This window comes from Aethalodelphis obliquidens, unplaced genomic scaffold (assembly GCF_003676395.1).
Source record: "Aethalodelphis obliquidens isolate GAN/ISIS:26980383/991018 unplaced genomic scaffold, ASM367639v1 scaffold12, whole genome shotgun sequence".
NCBI classification, from domain to species: Eukaryota; Metazoa; Chordata; class Mammalia; order Artiodactyla; family Delphinidae; genus Aethalodelphis; species Aethalodelphis obliquidens.
The window spans coordinates 25,294,731-25,318,637 of record NW_020837956.1 but is presented as its reverse complement, the minus strand read 5'-3'; the positions used below and the strand labels follow the sequence as shown (position 1 = coordinate 25,318,637).

The 23,907-nt window shown below is 48.5% G+C and overlaps 2 protein-coding genes across 11 annotated transcripts in view; both read left to right on the top strand.

The window, feature by feature from the left end:
• The window catches only part of UBXN2A (UBX domain protein 2A), a 40,443-nt gene extending 36,197 nt beyond the window's left edge, over positions 1-4,246 (top strand). The window contains exon 8 of one of the 3 annotated variants that reach the window (XR_003434158.1): positions 55-73. Coding sequence is in view for 2 of the 3 variants with exons in the window: in XM_027113736.1 (XP_026969537.1) it covers positions 3,821-3,866 (46 nt within the window). In the remaining variant the exon portion in view is untranslated. Of the gene's footprint in view, positions 1-54; positions 103-3,820 lie in introns of those variants that run through there. The other 2 variants (XM_027113736.1, XM_027113737.1) reach the window with 2 other exon arrangements.
• A 319-nt stretch (positions 4,247-4,565) lies between these two features.
• Positions 4,566-20,615, top strand: MFSD2B (MFSD2 lysolipid transporter B, sphingolipid). 8 transcript variants are annotated; one of them, XM_027113723.1, is made up of 14 exons: positions 4,566-5,935; positions 9,521-9,646; positions 10,815-10,939; positions 11,462-11,585; positions 11,888-11,966; positions 12,056-12,186; positions 14,049-14,139; positions 14,256-14,377; positions 14,807-14,890; positions 15,195-15,275; positions 15,510-15,619; positions 15,980-16,123; positions 16,511-16,681; positions 17,511-17,653. In XM_027113723.1, the coding sequence occupies exons 1-14, from the start codon at positions 5,849-5,851 to the stop codon at positions 17,533-17,535; spliced, it is 1,500 nt and encodes a 499-aa protein (XP_026969524.1). In that variant the 5' UTR covers positions 4,566-5,848; the 3' UTR covers positions 17,536-17,653. The 8 variants fall into 8 exon arrangements, with proteins under 8 accessions (XP_026969524.1, XP_026969526.1, XP_026969523.1 ...); XM_027113725.1 differs by lacking the exon at positions 16,511-16,681 and having other exon boundaries at positions 11,574-11,585; positions 11,935-11,966; positions 15,980-16,086; positions 17,511-20,615; XM_027113722.1 differs by lacking the exon at positions 16,511-16,681 and having other exon boundaries at positions 15,980-16,086; positions 17,511-20,615.
• The last annotated feature ends 3,292 nt before the right edge of the window (positions 20,616-23,907 follow it).

Genomic DNA, 23,907 nt, shown 5'->3' with positions numbered 1-23,907 from the left:
GAATTCTTTTTTCTCTAGGAACCGCAGTTTATCCCCTACTTTATTTTCTTTCAGAAATTAGGGGTTTGGGGGCATCCCTGGTGGCGCAGTGGTTGAGAGTCCGCCTGCAGATGCAGGGGACACAGGTTCGTGCCCCGGTCCAGGAAGATCCCACATGCCGCGGAGCGGCTGGGCCCGTGAGCCATGGCCGCTGAGCCTGCATGTCCGGAGCCTGTGCTTCGCAATGGGAGAGGCCACAACAGTGAGAGGCCCGCGTACCGCCAAAAAAAAAAAAAAAAAAAAAAAAAAAAATTAGGGGTTTGTTCTTAGTTAACATTTGGAGCGGGCCATTTGTTTGCCACCACTCACATAGAATCTAATGCTAGTGTTGTCACGTTACTAATTAACATTTTTTAAATGCGTCATGTAAAGTATGGTTTTCTATTTCATACATCACACAGCCCATTTATATATTAAAGGATTTATTACATTATGATGTCAGTAAGGAAAACATGCTAGATTTTTAACTAAAACTGGTTACACTTCAGTATTTCCCTGTCAGATTAAATCCCCTTGCCTGACAATAAGTTTAAGAAGCTTTTGCAGACGATCTATTGAATCATATTTAAAGTGAAATATACATTGAATGTGCCAAGGAACTAAGTGGCCATGCCTAACAGCAGTAATGTTCATAGGGTACTGGATGTCTGCTGGAAAGAGCAGTTCTCAAACTTTTTGGTCTCAAGACTTTTGTTTATGTGGGTTATAAATACTAATATATTTAAAATAAAAAAGTTATAAAATATTCATTAAAAATAATAAACGTGTTAATATAAAGAACATATTTATGAAAAATGTCTATTTTCCAAAATTTAAAAAGATTTAGTGAGAAACGTGGCATTGTATTTCATTTTTTCTAAATACCTTTACTGTCTGATTTAAAGAAGACAGATGGAATCTCATCTGCTTCTGTATGTCTGTTGCAGTATCACACATCATGTAGCCTATAGTAAATGCTACTGTACATTCATGAGAAAGTGAAAAAAAGCAAATAACGTCTTAGTATAATTATGAAAATAGTTTTGACCTTGCAGAACCCTTGCAAGAGCTAATCTTATAAAGCAGTGATTTGCAGTGATTCTCAGGCCTTAATATGTAAGAATCACTTGGGAAGCTTTTCAGAATGCCTATTACCTGCCACCTACCACACACATTTTAACAATTCATTGTATTTGGGATGGGTTCCAGATGTCTACATTTTTAATCCCAAGTAATTCTTAGGTATGTAGTAGGAGAACCAGTCTTCAGGAAATCCTGCACTAAGCTTCCACCCTAATAAAATAAAACCTGTGTGCTGCATCATGGACAGTGCAAGACTCAACTGAAATCGGACTGTTAGACCTTTAAATTTTATTGTAGTCCACCAGTTTGTTCTTAGACTGTCCTCCCACCCTTTAATTCTGAACTAATCATGAGATAAACCTGTGCTTTATCTTCTGTAAGCACAGCTGAGACAAGGCTGCAACATTTAAATGAGGTTTTTATTAAAGGCTCAGGGATAACAAAAGGGAAATATACACATAACTAGACGACCTGATTTATAAGATATATCTTATGTTTGAAGTTCATTTTGAGAATGCTTCCTTTTCTAGCTCTCAGCCTTCTAGGTGGTAGAGGTCTTTTTATCAAGAAGAGAGGGAGAACAAAGGAGAGCCTTTTCCTTTTGTCATTTACCCTCAGAAATGAACAGTTATATAGTAGAAAATATTTATTGTCTGTAACGTTTATGTCTGTGGTAGAGTCGTCTCTTTAGTAAAACAAAAATAATGGCATTCTTAAAAAAAATGAGGGGATGGTAAAATCAGATGTAACGTAAGTCATTGTTAATATATTTTCAAGAATCTGTAAGAAAATGTTTCATGTAGGCCTATCATGAAGCATTTTATAATTTTCATTTGCATAAATATAAGTCAATTTTTGATTCTCCATATATTTCTATAAAGGGGCTTCTTGTTGGAAATATTTTTCTTGTACATATAAAAAGCCCTCCTTTGTGGATTTTCCAGTTTATAGTAATAACCAGAAGACACATTAGAGGTTTTCTTGTGTGTACATGCAGAATACACCCCAGTGAGAAGTTCTGTAGAGAAAGACCTGTCATCAGCAAGAACCCTCATTTTTGTAACTGTGAAAACTCTAATTAATGTGGATGATATTCTTAAAGGTTTTCTAAAGTGAGAACCATCTGATAAAGCTTTTTACATTAAAGTTTAAAATTCTAAAGTTGTTAATTAAATATGTAGAATACCCAAAACATGTTGACTTCAGAAAACAAACTGAATTTAGCAAGGGAAGGCAAACTTGAAAATAAAGCCAGCATCTTAGATGTGGAATATAATTTGACCTAAGTAGTTGTTTCAAAAGTGGCATCAATCAGTTTAAAACCATTGTTGGGGGTAATATGCAGAAGTACATATCTAATTTTACAGATTCTAATTCATTGGTTAAATTACTATGCATTATCCAGGTTCTAAAGGTGATCTTATTTATTTTATATACTTCTGTCATTCAGAATACTTTTCATTATACTTAATTGTGTTGAAATTATGTATGCATCTATTTCAGTGCCTTAAAGTATTTTGAAAGCAATCTTGCTAATGGTTAAAGAACTGTTGTCTTGAAGATGAAATACTTACTGTTCATTAAAAGGATCAGTGAGATAATTTACATTTATTTGTTATGAAATAGTTACATATGGATGCATTTGTCATTTTTATTTGGCAAAGTCATTCAGTTTGAGAATCAACAAACATTTATTAGGTGCTTTCTGTTTGCCAGGTACTTTAACCAATGTTACTTTCATTTAGTACTCAGAAGTGTTAAAATGTGATATTTTTAATACTAACTCAATGGTTGTGTTTATTTCTTACACCATCCTTTGTGTCCTTAGTTGAACTAGCATGAAGACTCCTTAGTAAGATTTACCCCTTTACTCTTAGTACAAACCATTTAATTTAAACGTTGCTCATCACACTGAATCTTCAGATAGAAGTGGCTTATTCAGTAGACTAATATTTGGCTCTTTGTCACTTGATTTAACTGTATGTTTTTTGCACAGATAATTCATATTCATTGGAGAAAATTATACAGTTATGCTACAGTGATCTTTAGCTCACCTGTTATTCCACCATTCAGAGATAACTACTAATAACATATTGGTGTGCATCCTTTCAGATGTTTTGAAGTGTATCAGTCTTTAGTTTTGTTTCAAAAGACAGGCTTCTTGATTATTGTTGGCCTGTTTTATTTATTGAAGTCTATTTGTCTTTAAAAATTGCATTAGGAATATACCATCACTTTAAGCAGAATAGTAACTGTTAGGGAAAAAAATGCCTTTTAGTTACATTTCTGTGCAAAAAAGGGAGGGAGGTGTTTTTTGTTTTTATTCTGTTGCCCACTTCCCTTCAAAAGTAAAATTGTGGTAGTACATGCAACACAGTATAAGTATTGTGAGTGAAGTGTTTCCAAACCTGCTGAAATTGCATATAAAGTGTCGTGTTCAAACGTAAATTATCCAAAGAAACTCATCTTGAGTTTGTTTAGTTTCCAAGAAATTAAATATTTAACACATGCATTGTCTAGTTATCTTTGCACTATTTGCTAGGGCTGCAATCAAGGAAACTGAAGGTACGCATTTTCTAGATTAAGGAATTGAGGCATAGAAAATGGGATGACTTGCTTTATACTGGGTAGTGTATACTTTCAGGTTAGATTTAGCTGTAATGGGAAATCCAAAATAATAATGGCTTACAGAATACATTTTATTTTATTTCCCATGCAGAAGTCCAGAGGGAAGCAGTTCAGAGCTGCTAGATCAAAAGTCATGACTCCAGTATTGTTAATCTGCGGATCTCAGCACCAGTTAACTTGAGGTCTTCAGATAGCCTGTTGGCACCAGCCATCACATTTGCATTTCATCATTTCATCCAATAGAAGAAGCATACCCATTCCCTTTTTGAAAGAAGCTATTGAGATGTAATTCACATACCTTACAATTTACCCATTTAAAGTGTACAACTCAGTGTTTTTTGTATATTCACAGGATTGTGCAGCCATCACAATCTGATTTTAGAACATTTTTATCTCTGAAAGAAACCCCATGGGGCTTCCCCTGGTGGCGCAGTGGTTGAGAGTCCGCCTGCCGATGCAGGGGACACAGGTTCGTGCCCACGTCCGGGAAGATCCCACATGCCGCGGAGCGGCTGGGCCCGTGAGCCATGGCCGCTAAGCCTGCGCATCCGGAGCCTGTGCTCTGCAACGGGTGAGGCCACAACAGTGAGAGGCCCATGTACCGCAAAAAAATAAATATAAAAAATAAAAGAAACCCTATTAATAGTCTTTCTCCACCCTCAGTTCTAGACAGCCACAAGTCTACATTCTTTCTATAGGTTTATTTATTTGGACATTTTCATGTAAATGGAATCATACAATATGTGGTCTTTTGTGACTGGCTTTATTCACAACATAATGTTTTCAAGGTTCATCCATGTCGTTTTTATTGCTGAATAATAGTCCATTGTATGAATATTCCTAACATCCTAAATAGCCATTAGTTGATGGACATTTAGGTTGTTTCCACTTTTTAGCTATTAAAAATAGTGCTGCTATGAACATTTGTGTTCAGGTTGTTGCGTGATCATGTTTTCATCTCTGTTAACATCCTCAGGAGTGGAATAAATGCTGGGTCATATAATTTCATACTTAACTTTTGAAGAACTGCCAAACTTCTCCAAAGCACCTGCACAGTTTACATGCCCACTAGCAATGTATGATTTTCCATATTCTCCCCAACGCTTGTTACTGTCTTTTTATATAATTATAGCCCTCCTAGTGGAGTGGTATCTTGTAGTTTTGCATTTCCCTAATGACATGAGTATCTTTTCATGTGCCTTTTGTCCATTTGTCTGTCTTGGAGAAATATCTATTCAAATCCTTCACCTAATTTTTAATTGGCTATCTTTTTACTGTTTAGTTTTGAGTTCTTTATATATTCCAGTACAAATCCTTATGATTTGCAAACATTCCTCCCATTCTGTGGGTCGTCTTTTCACTGGTTGCATAGGTTACAACACAAAGTTTTTCATTTAGATGTAGTTCAACTTATGCTTGTGGCATCCTATCTAAGAAACGTTTGTCTAACCCAAGATTATGAAGATATGCTCCTGCTTTCTTCTGAGAGTTTTATAGTTTTAGCCTTTACACGTAGGTCTGTGGTGGGTTTTCAGTTAATTTTTGTATATGATGTGACCCCTTCCCTTTTAAGGACCTTTCTGGGAAATTGCTTACACCACTCAGCTTTTATTCACTGGCCAGGACTTAGTTACATGGCCATACCCATTATCTGTATGAGGCTGGAGAATGTGTATTTCGGGCATCCTGTATCAGTTTTTTAAAGAGGGTTGTAAGCCTACTCAGTCATAGTCTTAGTCTGAGCAGGTCAATTCTATTGCTTCGTTTTTCTAATGAACTTGTTTGTCGACTTTCACGAGGATTTAGCAGGCGAGATTAGCGCGAACGGCCGCTGGCTCTCACTCCCTCGGAGACCTACCCCAAGGAAAACGGTCCCGAGTGACTTGGCCAGCCTTTCCCCCGGCAAATGTGGGCTCTGGCGTTTTTCACTTCGGGAAACCGAACCCGCGCACTTCGCGGCTTCCCCGTTTTGCCGCGCGTTGCCCCCGGCCCGGGGCGCGCCCGCTAGCCCGCCCCTCTTCGCGCCGCGCCCTCTCGGCCCGGGAGCCGCCCTCCCTGCGGGGGCGGCCGGGCGATAACACCGAGGGCGACGGCCGCAGTGCGCGTGCAGCCGTGCGCAATGGCAGTGTCCCCCGAAGGGACCCTGGCCCCGCCAGTTGAGACGCCGCCGCACCCGCCGGAAGCGCACACCTTGGAGCCCGGTTCGGTGAGCGCAAATCAAGGGGAGCGGGGGCTGAGCCAGGCGCAGAGCGGGCGCTGGGCCGGAGGGGCCCCGGGGACCTTCCGGGCGTCTGGGCGTAGGCCTTCAGCCAGCCTCGGCAAGCCTCCAGGTTGTTGAACTGACCCTGGTGGAGTTTGACAGTTGAGAGCCGAGAGGCTTGAGGGTGTTCGGGAGCCCCAAAGAGAACAGGATGGGAAACCGAGTCCTAGACAAGCGAAGTAAGCTGCTGATTCCTTCACCTAGTCAGGCAGGTCCAGGGCCAGTCTAGGGCTCTTGTCCACCGCACTCCAGGTCTTCCCCAGGCCGCCTGCACCCTGGGCAGGCAGGACGCTGAGTGGTGCGTGAGGAGGCTGCCTTCCTTCCCCAGTCTCCGGGCAGGTGCTGCGGGCAGCCACAGCGACCCTCTCAAACCTGGCTTCCTCCAGGCGCCGGGCTCTCCTTGAGGAGACTGCCTCTAGAGATGTCCTTCCTGGCAACCAGGCTCCCAAGTGAGGGTAGCGGGCAGGCGGGAACCTAGGGGCGCCCTCAGCCCCTCGCATTCCCCCTCCCCCCACCCCGTGGATGGGGCTGGGGCGCATGTCATTCAGGGTGGCTGTGTTGGAGAGGAGTTAGGACGTCTGAACTTTACTGATGAGTGCAAAAATCCACTGCCCGCCCTGTGCTCAACGCGTTCATTCTGTCTGTGGCTTCAATTCCCTATGCTGACTCAGTGCTTCCTCTCCAGCACCTCGGAGCAAAAGATTGTGGCCTCCAAGAAAGCAAGCAAGATTAAGAGGCCCTCTGGGGACTCTCACTTCCCAGGGAAATTTAGAAACTCAGGGTGAGGAATAGCTAGAGGGGAAACATGGTCCATGAAATGCTAGCGTTTAATTCTCATAACAACCCTATGAGGTGTATTATCCCCATTTTAAATGTGAGGAAATGAAGCTCGGCACACTGAGTACCTTGTCCTGGGTCACACAGCTAGAAATGGCAGACAGAATTTGCATTCAAATTTGTCGAATTTGTCTAACTCTGAAACTTGATCTCAGGTGACTGTGAAGGGCTTATGATTTAGGTAGGTAAAACTGCCTTCCTCAAGATTCCAAGATTGTATCATATACCAAGTTTCAGCTGGAATGTCTGTTTCAAGTGCCTTCTATGTATCAGAAACTTGATAGGTATGTTTAGTGGGAAACCAGAGTCCCATTATGGAGGGGGCAGGGTGGGGGGAGAGTTATCATGTTGGATTCTGCCTGTTGTTAAGCTTTCTGGAAGTTGAAATAGAGTTCACAAAAATATCAGAAAAGGAGACCACATCCTGCCTCATGTGTGGGTAGGAAGAGTGCAGAGGACTTGATAAACCCTTATCTGGGAAGACCTTTCTTTCATTTGGGGTGTCTGGCAAGATACAAAAATGGGTGAAGCCATGGTCCTCTCCACTCCCCCTCCCATCTCCGGGCAAAAGATGAAAAAGAAGGATTCCCAGCGTCTATGGAAGAAATAGCACTTTCCACAGTGTCTTCATGGCATTTATTCTTTTAACAAATATATATATTGTCTATATGCCCAGCATTGTTCTAGGTACTGGGGACATGGTGGTGAATCAAAGTTATATAGTTCATGCTCTCAGAGAGTTTATATGCTGGTGGGGAGAGGCAGGAAATGAATAAGAATATATCCTGTAGTTAGTACAATTGAGAGAGATTTGGGTGGTCAGGGAAGCCCTCTCTAAAGAGATGACATTTAGGCTTCAGCCTGAATGGCAAGGAGTCAGCTCTTGCAAAGACCGGGAGGAAGAGCCTTCCAGACAGAAGGGACAGGAAGTGCAAAGGCCCTGAGGCAGCAACAGAAAAGGTCATTTTGAGTAACAAGAAGGAGGAGGCTACCATGGTAGAGCTATCTGAAGTGAGGTGGGAAAGGGAATGGGAGCTGATAGGGTGGGTGCCTGTAGGCAATATGGGAAGGACTTGGAGTTTTATTCAAACTGTAATGGCAAGCTGTTAGAGGGTTTTAAGCAGAGATGAGGCACAATCTGATTTATGTTATGAAAAGATCAGTTGGGCTGCTGGACGGAGAGTGGATAGTAGGGAACAAGAGTAGAAGCAGAGAAGCCACTCAGGAGGCTCTCACTGATAGATTAGACAGGGGAATTGGGAAAGAGTAATCAAGGATGACTCCTAGGTTTGTGGTCTGAGCTGCTGAGTGGACATTGGAGCTATTTAATGCAATGGGGACGACAGGGTTAAGAGGTTAAGACAATGGGATGGAAATCAGGAGCTGTGTTTTGACCATGCTAAGCTGAAATGCCTGTTTGGCAACCATGTGGGGCTGTGAGTAGACAGTTTAATTTGAGTCTGGAGTTCACTGGGTAGCTTAGGGATATATGTGTATATATATATATATATATATGGATATACACACACACACACATATATTTGGGGTCATAAGCATTACTTCATTTTAGTGGTGGGTTGGTAAACAGTCTCTCCAGAAAAACAAAACTCTGCTTTTTGCTGTTTACTGATTTCTGTGGTGTAAATACTCTCACCGTGGCCGATTTCAGGCTGCCAGTAACCACTGGCTTGCAAAAGTCCCGAATGTTTAACCATCAGCTCCTGGAGCCATTGCCTCATTTGCTCATCAAAACATCCGGCACATAGATACAATGGCATATTACTCAGCCATAAAAAGAAACAAAATTGAGTTATTTGTAGGGAGGTGGATGGACCTAGAGTCTGTCATACAGAGTGAAGTAAGTCAGAAAGAGAAAGACAAATACCGTATGCTAACACATATATATGGAATCTAAGAAAAAAAAATGTCATGAAGAACCTAGGGGTAAGACAGGAATAAAGACACAGACCTACTAGAGAATGGACTTGAGGATATGGGGAGGGGGAAGGGTAAGCTGGGACAAAGTGAGAGAGTGGCATGGACATAGGTACACTACCAAACGTAAAATTGATAGCTAGTGGGAAGCAGCCGCATAGCACAGGGAGATCAACTCGGTGCTTTGTGACCACCTAGAGGGGTGGGATAGGGAGGGTGGGAGGGAAGGAGACGCAAGAGGGAAGAGATGTGGGAACATATGTATATGTATAACTGATTCACTTTGTTATAAAGCAGAAACTAACACACTATTGTAAAGCAATTATACTCCAATAAAGATGTAAAAAAAAAAAATCCCTTGAAGTTGGCAGGAATATCCATTTGACAGATGAGGCTTAGAGAGATAAAGTGATTTATTCAAAGTCCACACAGGAAGCTGGTGGCAAATTTAGGGGCCTCCTAACCCCCAGTTCACTCTGGCTTGCTGACTTGGAGAATAAAACAGACTGCAGCAGGAAGCACTGTGGGGAAATATAAGGAAGAACTTCTCCCTGGAAATGCTTAGAGGTCATGGTTTAGGATTTTTTTTTTTTCCTTTTTCTGTCTCACTTCCTTTTAAGATGATTTGGGACAAATTAGGACTGAGAGGTTGCTGGAAAAGCCTTCAAGACATAGGGACCTCAGGATGCTTTTGGAAGTCAGGGGGCTGGAGGGAGCTGTTGTGTGTCTGTGGGGGCTTAGCTCCTGTGTCTCCCCCAGGACAGCGGAGCTGGTCGCCTCTCATTCTGTACGAAGGTGTGCTACGGCATTGGAGGGGTCCCCAACCAGGTGGCCTCCAGCGCCATAGCCTTTTACCTGCAACTTTTCCTGCTCGATGTGGCCCAGGTGAGTGTGGGCAGCAGCCTCGGGGGCCCCCTGCTTCCATCTTCCTTGGTGTCTGGTCCTTTCACCCCACCTTTACTTCCACCCCCATCATCCTTGGTAGATGGTACTTCTGACCCAAGCCTGAGAAGAAACCAAATGCTATTGAGGGCAACCTCCTCAAGGATGTTTACTGCAGGCTGTTTGTAGTGGAAAAGTGGGAAACAACATGAATGCCCCCAAATATAGAAGTAGTTGGAAAATAAGTTGGGCTATATCCACATAATGGACTACTGTTTAGTCACTCAAAAGAATGAGTTAGATCTATACCAGTTGACTCAGAAGGATTTCCATGATGCACTGTCAAGTGAGAAAAGTTAGTTTTAGAGAAAGGTATATAAAATGATCCTATTTTAGCAAAACAAAAACATGCCCCATATATGTGGGTGCATGGGTATATGGATGTATATACCTCTGTACATGATTAAAGGATGAGCATGGGGAAAGTAAATTCCGGAAGGATATCCGCCAGAGTGTTAATGTTGGCTATAGGAGGGAATGGTGGAGGATAGAGGGTAAACAAAAAAGAACTTTTTAATAAGGTATCCATGACTTATTTATCTTTCTGTGATTTTTTAAAATGAAGCTGATACGGTCCCATTTGTGTAAAATTATAAATTGCAAATGCACATAAGGAAACGCAGGACAGGATGATCAAAATGTTCCTGGCAGTTGTCTCAGGATGGTGGGATTTCAGATGAGCTTTGCTCAATATTTTTCTGTACTGTTTGAATGTGTTTATAATGAGTGTATCATTTATGTAATCAGAAAAATCAATAAAACATTTTCATTGTGAAACACAAGGTCTGCCTTTGACTGTCAGCTTCAGTGCACCCTTCTTGCACTGAGCCCTTCAGGGGAAGATCTCTCAAGTCTTCTCTGAAAGTGACCGGGCATAAGTATAACAGGAATGTGCTAGGGAACAGCTATCACTCCCTCCCGCTTCTCTACTGGTGCACATAGGCCCTCGGAGCTCTCTGGATTCCTGTCCTGGGGAAGAGACCAAAAAACCTTTGCACCGTGGCTCTGGCCCCTGCCAGTTTCCCAGATCTTCCTCCTGATGGGCGGGCAGGCCTAGACACCCTCTCTGACTCTGCCGGGCCTTGGCTATCCCCTCCCCTGTCCCTTTCAGATCCCTGCTGCCCAGGTGTCACTTGTCCTGTTTGGAGGGAAGGTGTCTGGGGCAGCTGCTGACCCTTTGGCTGGGTTCTTCATCAACAGAAGCAGGAGGACAGGGTCTGGACGACTCATGCCCTGGTGAGCAGCCCCATGGTCCTCAGGATCCTGGCACCCACCCCTGGCTTGAGGTCACTGTGTTTGTCACATCTGCTTCTTAGTGGATGGTTAGAGGACAAGTCTGGACAGTAGGTGACAGGAATGGATTGGGTCTGACTGAGTCATGCAGGTGTTCATAGACCTCTCCCTCACCTGGTGGCACAGAGCTGGACAAACCCTCCAAGAGTCGCTGCCCTGGCCCTGGGGGTCTAGGAATGCGGCCAGGCTGAGCTGGGTGTATTGGAAGGTCTCACAGAGATGTGACTTGCCTGTGCCCCCTGGAACAGGGAATGGCACAACCCAGCCACCCAGCCTCTACTCCTGGCTACCTCCTCGCCCTCGGCCACCTCGTGCCCTCCATGGCTCCCACCCTGAAAGCCCCAGCCCAGGGCTTCTCCAGGGGCCGAGAGCTTGAACCCAGAGGGGTGAGGTTGCTCCAGGCCCAGCCTTTGCGTCCCCTGTCCTGGTGCCACGGGGCGCTCCACCTGGGCTGTGCTTCCACAGGGTGCTGGGCTGCACGCCGTTCATTGCCTTGGCCTCCTTCTTCCTGTGGTTCCTGCCCCCCTTCACCAGCCTGCGCGGCCTCTGGTACACAGCCCTCTACTCCCTGTTCCAGGCCCTGGCAACGGTAAGCAGGTGGCCCCCTTCCTCGGCCTGGACTCCTGGAACCCCAGTGCTGGCTGGAGGCCCCTCTGAAGTGTGTGTGTGCTGGGGGTAGGGGTCCAGGTCCCTGCTGCCCACCTGCTTACCAGGTGGCCACCGACCATTAGCTTTTCTCGTGGGCTCTAGGCTGGGTGCCCCTCCGCCCCTAACTCCAGGTTGAGGGAATCAGTGGGGATGTGCCAGCCTGGCGCAGGCCTGCCCTTGGCTGCTGGCCTGGGTTGGCAGTCTGGTGGCAGGCGCCATCCTAATCTCTGCCCGGTGCCCCAGTTCTTCCAGGTGCCCTACACGGCACTGACCATGCTCTTGACCCCCAGCCCCAGGGAGCGGGACTCGGCCACTGTGTACCGTGAGTGCAGGCAGGTGTGGGGTGCGTGGGGTGGGATGGCTCTGCCCCTGGCCCCATGAGCTGTCACCTTGCTCCACGCTGTGTCCCAGGGATGACCTTGGAGATGGCAGGGACGCTGATGGGAGCCACTGTCCATGGACTCATCGTGTCTGGTGCCCACGGGTCCCACAGGTGCAAGGAGACTGCGCTCCCAGGACAAGTGGCCGTTTCCCCCAACGCGGTGAGTGCCCAGGCTACCCAGACCCACTGGGACCCCCGCTTCGGGGTCACTTCTTTCTTCCAGGGCTGTTTCTCCCCCAGGTCTCTTCATGGTTGTTTGGGGGCTCAGCTCTGCACACCATGGCCTCTCATTCCTTCCCTGCTCCTGTAGCTGAGCCCATGCCCTCCATCCTCCCTGCTAAATCTGCTTCTGCTGGGTGCCTTCTAAACATGGAGTCAAACAACAGATCAGCAGGCCATCTGGAGGGGAGGAGGCAGACCCCAGAGAAGGGACAGGGGTGGGGAAGGGCCACAGGCAGGGACAGGGCAGAGAGACAGCAGAACGGTTTGGTGTCCTGGCAGAGCTCTGGGCAAAACCTGACCTATGACCAGTCCTACCCATCCCTGAACGGGTGACTGCCAACGCCAACCCCACCCCCAGTGTGAAAGGGTTAGTACCCCTTCCTGTCTCCTCAAAGCAGGTCCCTTTTCAGCAATTAGGGGACGTGCATCTATTTATCCATCAAGTTCATCTTCTATCCGCCCTCCCGCCCTTTCTCCTTAAGCAAATGACATCACTCACCTCCACCAACATTTGGGAATTAATGGTATGAGAATAATACTACCAACACCCATGGTTCACCATGCGTAAGAAAACATTACAATGAAGTCCTTGTGTACCCATCCATCCCCAGACCCGTCTGTAGCCCAGCTACAGAATTTGCCCGAGTACAGTGCAAAGTGAAGCTGTAGAGCCCCAGAGAGAGCGGGGAAGTCAGTTTCCCCTTCCCATGGTCTACTGCCCCAGTCTAGCGATTGCCTGAATCAGGGTCGGGGAGACACTCTGCCCAGTTGCCCTCAAACCCCATCATGGTGCTACGAGCCTGGGATCAGAGGGATTGCGACCTGCAGATTCACCCTCCCCCGCTTCTACGCCTAGGCCCCACTGAGGCCTCTACAAGTGCCCTCCCCAAAGCTACTGGGTCACTGTCTGGGTGAGGGTGGAACAGGGGGTGGCAGTGGCCTTGGGTTGGAGAGCAGGAGGCCGGGCGGGGCCTGGGATGCCAAGAAGTAGGGAGCAGGAGACTGAGAACCATCCCCACCCCGGAAGGCGAAGCCTCGTGTGAGCCAAGGCGAGTAGCATTCAGGTGCCTCTTGGTAGTTCCAGCTCTGTTGTTCCACCGACTTCACTTACAAAACACAAATTCATAGATACAATCATCACGAATTTCAAGACAGCAGAGGATTAACTCCCAAGTGCAGTGCCTTCTGAATGTGGGACCCTGTGCAACTGTGCTGGATACACACTGGTGAAGCCCTGCCCATCTCCCTCTTTCTTCCCCCACCAAAGGCAACCCCTATCCTGAATTGGGTGACTGGTACTCCCATGCATGCCTTAAATGTATTTTAGTACATAAGTGTCTGCCTCTGAATGCTAGGTAGCACCGTTCTGGTTTTGACGTTTATCTGCGTCATCATGCGTCACACTGTCTGCTCATGGATCTGTCTCCCCACCCACTCCAAGCCCCTTATTGTGGATGTACAGGATCACTTATTCATCACCGTAACCGCAGGGTCTAGCATGCAGAAATCAGCCCCAATGAACGTTTGCTTAAAAAAAGAGAGAGAGAGAGGCGAAGGGGGCTTAGACCCATGGTGGCATGGATGCTTGCAGGAGGCAGAGGGTCAGCAGAAGGACCACTCTGGGCCTTTAGATCTCCCTCTCCTACTGCGCTGGTTGGGAGGAGGGGCACCCAGCATCCTTGGGCTTGGGCTGAGAGTCCCTGTGCTCCCATTGGGAGGTACTCCTGCCTGGCCCCTGAGTATCCCCACCTCCGTGGGTTGGAGACATCACCCCCACTGAAGTTCTGTCCTGTCCCACAGACTCGTCTCTACTCCATTGCAGCCACTGTGGTTGCTGTGACTTACCCCGTGTGCAGTAGTTTGCTCTGCCTGGGGGTGAAGGAGCGACCAGGTAGGTGTGGGGTGCAGGCAGAGTGTGGGAAGCAGAAGCTGCGGCCGGGCTCCTCTTGGGCGTGGGTTTTGGTTTTGAACTCCACCAAGCCAAGATGCCCCCTTCCTGTGTTGCAGATGCTTCTGCCCGAGCCTCCGGCCAGGGCCTGAGCTTCCTGGCTGGGCTGCGGCTCACAGTGCGGCACCCGCCCTACCTGAAGCTGGTCATCTCCTTCCTGTTCATCTCGGCAGCCGTTCAGGTACCTCTGGCCAGGCTGATCCCCACTGGCTTGGCTCTGGCCATACTGACCCTGCGTAGGTTCAGGTGTCTCTCGTCCCCACCGCACCAGAGAGAAACCAGTGGCTGGCAAGCGCCGGGTGAGGATGGTGCTGGGAGAAGAGGAACCTGCCTAGAGCCTGTGGGGCTGGGGAGGGTCAGGGCCCAGACACCAGGAAGCTGACGCTGTCTGGGGTGGTTCTCAGCCCTGCTGGGGGGCGGGACAAGGAATGGCATTTATACCCGTGTCAGCGATAAGCGTCCTTCGTTGGGGAGGGGACTGCGTGATGGCGGTAGGAACCGGACGCTTGAGGTCCCAAAGGGGAGGCCAGACTTGAGACCTTGGCCTTGCCCTTGACTTCCACATTTCTGCCATTTCCCATACACGCCCACTTCCTGTCGACCTCTTCAGGTGGAGCAGAGCTACCTGGTCCTGTTCTGTGCACACGCCTCCCGGCTACATGACCATGTGCAGAGCCTGGTGCTAACCATCCTGGTGAGGGGACCTGGGGCGGTAGAGGCAAGGGCGCTTGGGGGCCTGAGTTGGGGATGTGTGACCCTTGACGTGACACATGTGACCGGACTTCCGATGGTCAGGGTTCTGGACTCTGCTGTGGTCTTTGTCACCTGCATTTCAGCAGAGGGTGGAATTGGGGCCAGGCTCATAAAGTTCACAGCCACTGTTTCCAAACAGGTGGCAAGGTCAACATCGAGCGTCCCTCCTAAAAGGCAGGGCTTTGAGGGCCTGGCAGAGGCGCAGGCGGCGTGTCCTGGGCTGTGATGATTCTGTCCGCTCACAGGTCTCGGCAGTGCTGAGCACCCCGATGTGGGAGTGGGTTCTGCAGCGATTTGGGAAGAGGATGTCGGCCTTCGGGATCTTTGTGAGTGAGGCAGGAAGCAAGGCCTGGAGGGATTTGGTGGGGGGGGAGGCGGTGACCTTGGAGCCTAAGCCTCCTGGGGGCCGGCAGGGCCGCGTCTATATTCACTGCGTGCTTAGTGCCTAGCAGGGGACCAGGCGCAAGGTGTCATCAGTAGAGCGTTGAGTGTGTGAATCAAAGAGCAGTTGAGCTGGGGGGTGCAGGTGGAGGGAGCAGCTAGTGTGTCTGTCTCCCTAGGGGATGGTGCCATTTGCAATCCTGCTGGCTGCTATGCCCACAGCACCCGTGGCATACGTCGTGGCCTTTGTATCTGGCGTGAGCATTGCCGTGTCCTTGCTGCTACCCTGGTAGGCTGGGTGAAGGGAAATGGGAGTGGGAGCCTCACGTCCTTCCTACTGGGTATCCCTCCTTCACACCAACCTGCTATCCCAGGCCTTGTGCACAGGCTGCGCTGGGGAGGGGCTCTCCCCCTTGCAGGAGATGGAGGCTGCCAGCACCATCTGTGGAGCCCTCCTGAAAGAGCACCAGGTGGCAGGAACGGTGGACAGCTGTGTGTTGGGGAAATATTGCCTGACTCTGTGGGTCGGTCCTGGGCAGCGGGGACCCAGGGGTGAATCTGACTCACTCTCTGTCCCCAGAGAGCTCACAGGCTGGTGGCTTGTCGAGGTATCGGATAAAAGGGATAATTCTGCAGCCCCCTCCCCCAGGTCCATGCTTCCAGATGTGGTGGATGAATTCCAGCTGCAGCACCAGCACGGCCCAGGGCTGGAGACCATCTTCTACTCATCCTATGTCTTCTTCACCAAGCTTTCAGGTGCAGGCGCCCTGGGCATCTCCACTCTCAGCCTGGAGTGAGTCACAGAGCTGGGCTGTACCAGAGGCACAAAAGACTAGCGGCATGGGAAGCAGAGGGCAGAGTCCCCCACCTTAGCCAGCCAGGGGTCACCCGTGGGTCCGGAGGGTGTGTGGGAACCTCCACCCTACTTTCTCTGTGCACATGACTGGGAGGGGCCCTTCTTGGTGGCTGTACCCCTTCTGAAGCCTCTGCTTCCCACATCCTCAGCTTTCTCTGAACTCCTCCCTGGTCTGTTCGTTCCCTCACACTCCGTCCCCCATAGTTAGGCTGATGTGGCCAGGAAAGTATCCAAGTTTCAGGATAGCGTGGTGGTTGGGCATTTGGGTCCCCTCCGTCAGGAAGCCAGGCTCTGAGCTGGATGCATGGGCTGGTGTTTCCCCAGCTTTGCGGGGTATGAGTCAGGAGCCTGCAAGCAGGCGGAACAGGTAGTGGTGACCCTCAAGGTCCTCATCGGAGCCATGCCCACCTGCATGATCCTCATCGGTCTGTGCATCCTCATGGTCGGCCCCACTCCAAAGGTGCCCAGTCGGAACAGCTCCCGCTCCCTTGGGAGGTAGGCACCTCTCGCACACGGGTATACACAGGAGGGCTGCCAACACCCGGGAGGCATGCAGGTGTGCACAGCTCTCATTTGGTCACCTCCACCTGATGTCCCACAAGCATGGCAGTCAGTCTTAGTGAGCCCCAAACCGAATCTATCTTCTTCCCCAATCGCTGCTCCTGCTGTGCCCTGGTCCCGGTGAATGGCACCACCCTCCAGCCTGGGAGCCGAAACCTGGGAGCATCTTCCACTCTCCCCCCGCCCCCCCGCCGCAGGCTGCACCGAGCAGCTCTCTCTGACCTTGTTCTTCCCCCTGCGAACCGCCGATCCCACTGCCCAAGGGTGATCTGCTCACTGTCTGGCTTTCCCAGTAGACTGTGGGGACCTTGAAAGCTGGGTCTGTTTTCTTCATTTTTGCGTCCCAAGAGCTCAGCCCAGAGCCTGAGGCCAAGCAGGCGCTGCAGTATCAACACGTCTGGTCCAGCAGACGTTCATGAGCCTTGTCCACGTTTTTGCTGACGCTCACGCGTTTACAAACACGAGTCCCTGTAGATACAGAGGACCACGCACGATAGGCAGGAAGTGGCTTTGTCATGGGTCTCTCACTGCTTGCTGCGGACGGCCTGGGACTCCAGCCCATCTTACTGAGATCATGCGCTACACTCGGGGAATAACAGGTGGATGGGGAACTGCTTGGTGGGACTCGGAAGAACAGAGTTTTAGCTTCATTCACAGGGTTGAGAAGGGGAGGAGCTGCTAGAGAGACAAGGAGCAGCCACTGACACTTCCACGGGGCCCCACCCACCTCATCCTTCCCTTTGGCTTCTTCCCTTTCCAACAGGAGGACCAGCTACAGCCTCGCTTGAATTTGAGACTCCTGTGAGCTGGAACGGCCGGAGCAGCATCTTCTGGGCTCCAAGTCCCCCTTCTCAGCCCTTCGGCACCCCTGCTTCACAGTTTACACACGACCCATCTTTTCCCCTGGGATATGGCATCTTCGGTGACTCTCCTGAAGGGAGTGGCCTGGGCTCCAGGACCCCCGCCTGTCATGTCTTGCCTGTTGACTGCAGGACATCTCAGATAGGCCTGTGCCCCTGACTACCCAGCTCCAGGCAACCTGTGACCTGGAAAGCATACAAGTAGCAACTATTCCTGGAAAAAGGAAGCCCCTACCAGCTTGGTCTGCAGACTTCCTGTGGGAGCACCAGGCCCACCAACCTGCTTGGATGGCAAAGCTACCTGACAGGACAGACACACAGAACTCGTTTCCCCTGATGTTCCACTGGATGTCTGAGAGAGGCTGACAGCACGTGAGTGGGCAGAATGGGGACAGATGGACATGCTGGGATGTCCAATTAGGAGAGAGACAGATGCAGCGAGGCCAACAGACCCCAGAGGGAGCAAATGGGGCCAGTGGTGGGGATAGACTGAGCGAGACATGAGGTGTTTCCTTCCCTTTGTACAGCTAAGTTGATGACACTGTTTCTAGAAGTGGACATTGACTGATGTTGAGCCACCGAAGACCCATCATTTTTATGAACAAGTTATTTTTGCGGAAATATTTTTCTGAAAGTTTATCTTTTTTTTTTTCTGGCTGTGCCTCACCACCTGCGGGATCTTAGTTTCCCGACCAGGGATGGAACCCATGCCCCCTGCAGTGGAAGTGCGGAGTCTTAACCACTGGGCGGCCAGGGAAGTCCCCTGAAAGTTTATCTTATAAAAGCACAGGAACCACCGTTTTCTAGAGGACATGTCTTCGGGAAGGAAAGATCCACTGAGATTTATTTTTTCAGAAACAATTAAAGGGTTTATCTTCTATTGAGTCTGTAAAATTTGCCTGTGGCCAGCCTTCTCACCCCACCTCCTGGGAAAGCCCTGTCCCGGGGAGGGAAGGGGAGGGTGCCTGATGTCACTGAAACTGGCTATGGCCCATCAGCCATATGTCCCAGCGTCTGCATTTCCTCAGACCAGAGATGCTGTGTGGGAGGTGGGTTCCTTCCTTCCTTTGGAAGAGAAGAAAAGTTGAGACTCGATAGTGGCCAGGTGGCTCTTGTGGGTTTGGGGCCTGGGGAAGAGTTGAGGAACCTGTGGGGACCCTGATGCCCCAGCAACTCCTCCTAGAGAAGCCCAGATACCTCAAGGGAGACCAGGAGGTGCAGACCTGCCCCCCACATTTCTCCCAGCCCCTGGCTCAGTCCCCTCCTGAGCCCACTGCCCAGGGCTAGGCCCCCTTCCACTTCCTCTTTAGACCTCTGGCTGCCTCTTAGGTGTGAGATTAGGTGCGAGGTCTAAGACGGCCAGAGCTCAGACACGCTCAGGCAGGATGTGCCCCTCAGAGCTTAAAGTGTTCAGCTTCCTCTACAAATGCTATAGCACAAGAAGGAACCTGACCTCAGAGAGAGAGTACAGTGTGTGACCCAGTCTGTCTGATACCTGAACTTTCTGGCCCCGTGACACTGACATGGGCATCTGATCCTTGAGGTCACAGGGCCCCAGAGAAAGAGCTGGGCTCGGTCTCTCTTCCTTGTCCACCTGACTGGTTCAGGAAGGGGCTGACAGGAAGCTCTGCTCACCCCCCGCCGTGCACAGGCGCACACACCACACACATACCTCACACACTGCACACTCACACATACGCACACATACAGAACAGTTTCTTAACACTGGAAGATCACTTGCCCTGTGGAGACAGTACCTGTTATGACCGAAGGCCAGGTAGTTTCTACCATGTTATGTTATGCTGTGCTTTGGAAACCTGGGCAATGCAGGTGGGATCAGAGCTTGTGCCACATTTTATGTTACCTGTACTGTTTCCCGGGAGTGCAGTCTCAAGGATCAGAGCCTCACTGTACAAAGACAGCTGCAGGGGGCCACCTCTGGGGGTTAGGGGTTAGATCTCAGAGACAGGAGGTAATCAAGGGCTGGCCAAAAGGTATTCCATTTCTTCTTCATAGCAGCCCTATGAAGCAGGTACTATGATTCTCATTTTCAGATGAGGAAACAGGCTTAAAGAGATTAAGCAACTTGCCTACGATCAGTTGGTGGTAGAAACGGTCTTGTACCCAAGTTGGCCTGATTCCAAAGCTTGTGGAGCCATCCAGGGCTTAAAATAGTTTTTGGAGGTATGGCTGACCCAGGATTTCGGTATCACAGGACCACTCCTCCTCTGAAACCAAACGCCAGCATCCCTGCCTCTGACTCTATGCTTCGATTCCACTGTAATTCCATTAATCCTACTCTTCGACCTTCGGCTCACATTTGCCCACTGAGCTCACCCCATATCCACGTCCCTCTCCTGACACCCACCCTCCTCAGAGCCCATCCTCCTGTTTCAGAGGAAGAAGATCTCTCCTTACCACCACGGCCAGCCCTGGGCCTATTGCCGGCAAAGGCAGACATCTCCCCTTGCCCCTTCCCTCTCCACGACCTTTTCCATCTCCACTTAAATCCAGGAGAGCATGCCATCCACTTGCTCAAGACCCTCTCAGCCCCACCCCTGCATCCCATCAACAGTCCCTCAAGGTCTCACAAGATCAGGTCCCTCCTGAAGTATCACTTCCTCAGGGAGGCCTTTCCTGCTTCCCCACAATCGCCGGCTCCACCCCGTCTCTACGCTCCACCCACTTTGCTTGTGCTCAGTAGAACCCACGTCCACATACAACTATATAGTTCTCAACGGCTTTCTTGTTTATTGCTTGACACCCCTGTTAAAACAGAAATGTCATGAGGGCAGGGACTTTGACCGCTACCTCCTCAGTGCCCAGAAGTGAACATTCAACAGGAATAAATGTTTGCTAACTGAACAAGTGAATGTCCATGGTGCCCTCATCCTCAAACAAACAAAAACAGCCTTTCCTGTTCCCTTCACTTTCTCCTCCTCTTCAAATAATCGGTTTACTCTCCTCCCGCCACCCCGCTCCACAGCATTGTCTCCTGTCTCCTGACCCTCACCTGCCATTCCCTCCTTTTTTTGCGTGTGATTTTTTTAAAATAAATTTTTTAAAAAATCTTTATTTTTGGCTGTGTTGGGTCTTCGTTGCTGCGAAGCTTTCTCTGGTTGCGGTGCGCGAGCTTCTCATTGCGGTGGCTTCTCTTGTTGTGGAGCACGGGCTCTAGGCATGCAGGCTCAGTAGTTGGGCTCATGGGCTCTAGAGCGCAGGCTCAGTAGTTGTGGCGCACGGGCTTAGTTGCTCTGCGGCATGTGGGATCTTCCTGGACCAGGGCTTGAACCCGTGTCCCCTGCAATGGCAGGCGGATTCTTTTTTTTTTTTTTTTTTTTGTGGTACGTGGGCCTCTCACTGTTGTGGCCTCTCCCGTTGCGGAGCACAGGCTCCGGACGCGCAGGCTCAGCGGCCATGGCTCACGGGCCTCAGGTGGGATCTTTAGTTGAGGCATGTGAACTCTTAGTTGCAGCATGAGGGATCTAGTTCCCTGACCGGGGATCGAACCCAGGCCCCCTGCGTTGGGAGCACGGAGTCTTAACCACTGGACCACCAGGGAAGTCCCTCCATTTATTTCATGAAAGAAATGTGTACACTGTTACCTACATGTTGGGACAGGTCTGATGATTAGGTGGGGTAACACTGACCAAGGAAACCTCAATCACAGGTAGCCATAATGCTGTCCGTGCTTCTTCAAAACCCTGTCCTCCTTGGCTCCCTTACCTCCCTCCCGGTTCTCCTCCACCATCTCTGACCATGCATTTTCTGACTTTTCCGTTGCTTCTTCCTTTGATGCTCTGTGGTCATCTTGGGCTTCCCAGGGCCAGTGATTTCATTCACTACCACCACCTCTACCCCACTCTATTTCCAACCCTGAGCTCTCTGCTGACCTTCAGGTCCCCAGAATCAAAGATCAGATGCCCATCTCAGTGTCTTCCAGGCAGTTAAAACATCACATGTCCAAAATGGACTCCTCACCTTCTCCCCACCTACGTTCTGTCTCCTGCATTTTCGGTGAATTTACGTCAGCATCTATCCAGTCACCAAAACCCAAAACTTGGTCTCTTCTTAGTTTCCTTTCTCTCCCATTCACTCCACCACCCCATTCCCCATATACACCGAGTACGGATTAAAGCAAGGGAAAGTGTTGCAATTTGTGGGTTCTACCATTATCAAATGGTAGAAGTTATTTGAAATTTAACAGAAAGCTGTAACACCAGATATGGATGGGTGTGGCTCATAACACACACAGCAAACTGATGTAGCTGATCGTTAGGTGTTTGAGATGTGTATATATGTGTATCTATATATATGTTTGTGTATCCCTATGGGACTCAGTTCAGGTGGGTACAGTTTTCTGTGTTCACCTAGTGTTTCTTAAGGACAAAACTGGTACACAAGCAACAGGAAATTCAAGTTATGCTCTAATAGTTCCCTAATATAACAATTGTGTTGGAACAAATTTGTTTTCAAAACATTGTAACAGAATTGAGTGTATATGTGTCTGGGTGTAAATATACAGAAATCCTAAATGGTCCCATAAATATTAAAGGAATAAAATAAGTATTTTAAAACATTCCCACAAAGAAAAGACCAGATCCAAAGTCTATCAAACATTCAATCAAGGATCATTCCTATCTTATGAAAACTTTTCCAGGGAACAGAAAAAGGCATACTCAGCAACTCATTATACCAGGCCAGAATAAGCTCGAAACCAAAACTAGACAAGCAAAAGCAAACAGAAAGGAAATCTGCAGGTTAATCTTACTTATGAACATAGAAGCAAGAATCCAAAACAAAATATTAGCAAACTGGGTCTGGCAATGTCTAAAAAATAAATACATCATGAACATACTGGGTGTATTCCAACAATGCAAAGTTTGTTTAATGTTAGAAAAATCCATCAAGTGATATTCACCACATTAACAGATTAAGGGAGGTAAAAATTACAGTCTCAATAGATACAGAAAGAACCATTTGATAAAAATCTAACACCCATTTATGATAAAAGTACTTAAAAACCAAGAAGAAAAGGAAATTTTTAAACATAAGAACGTGTACGGCTTCCCTGGTGGCGCAGTGGTTGAGAGTCCGCCTGCCGATGCAGGGGACACGGGTTCATGCCCCGGTCTGGGAAGATCCCACATGCTGCGGAGTGGCTGGGCCTGTGAGCCATGGCCGCTGAGCCTGCGCGTCTGGAGCCTGTGCTCCACAACAGGAGAGGCCACAACAGTGAGAGGCCCATGTAAAAAAAAAAAAAAAAAAAAAAAGGGTATCTACCAAAAACCTAGGGCTAACATCACTTTTAAGGATGAAACAGTTCCTTTAAAATCAGGAATAAGGAAAGGATGCCCACTATCCACAAAATTTTCATTATTTGTGAATGATATGATTGCCTACATAGAAAACCCAAAGAATCTACAGATAAATTATTAGAATTAATAAGACAGTATAGCAAGGTAGTTGGATATAAAATTAACAAAAAAGAATTGCACTTTATATGCAACACTTATATAATTTTTTAAAAATACCATTCACAGGGCTTCCCTGGTGGCGCAGTGGTTGAGAGTCCGCCTGCCGATGCAGGGGACGCGGGTTCGTGCCCCGGTCCGGGAAGATCCCACATGCCGCGCAGCGGCTGGGCCCGTGAGCCATGGCCGCTGAGCCTGCGCGTCCGGAGCCTGTGCTCCATGACGGGAGAGGCCACAACAGTGAGAGGCCCGCGTACCGCAAAAAAAAAAAAAAAAAAAAAAAACCATTCACAGTAGCAACAAAAAATATCAAGTACCTAAGAATAAATGAATAAAATGTGGAAAAACTTCTGCTTCTGGCCATGATGGAGCGGTAGAGACCAGATCTCACATCTTGGCTGGTTTGTTAAAAAACAAACAAACAACAAAAAGAACTGGACAGAATATATGAAACAACAGTTTTCAAGGCAGTGGCATCAGGCAACAAAGGAGGAATCTCTAAGAGAAGGGAAACAAATGAAGTGAAATTTACAACTGCCCCAGTTTACTGCCTTAAGAATTTCCAGATGACAGTGAAGAGAACCAATTTAGAGCCCAGAGGGCTCCCTGAGTTGAGAAGAGCGGCTGGAAGAGACCAAAGTGGCTAGAGTTTGCAGGACAGAATAGTGGAGGAGTGAGCTACTCCTCAAGAGAAAACTCGGGAGATCTACAGAAGGTCCTACTCAAGTACCCAACAGAATGTTGATTAAAGAAATAAATGTGAAAGACAAAACTTTCATAAAAGGAAAGATAAATGTGACTTCATTACATTGTAAATCGTTTACTT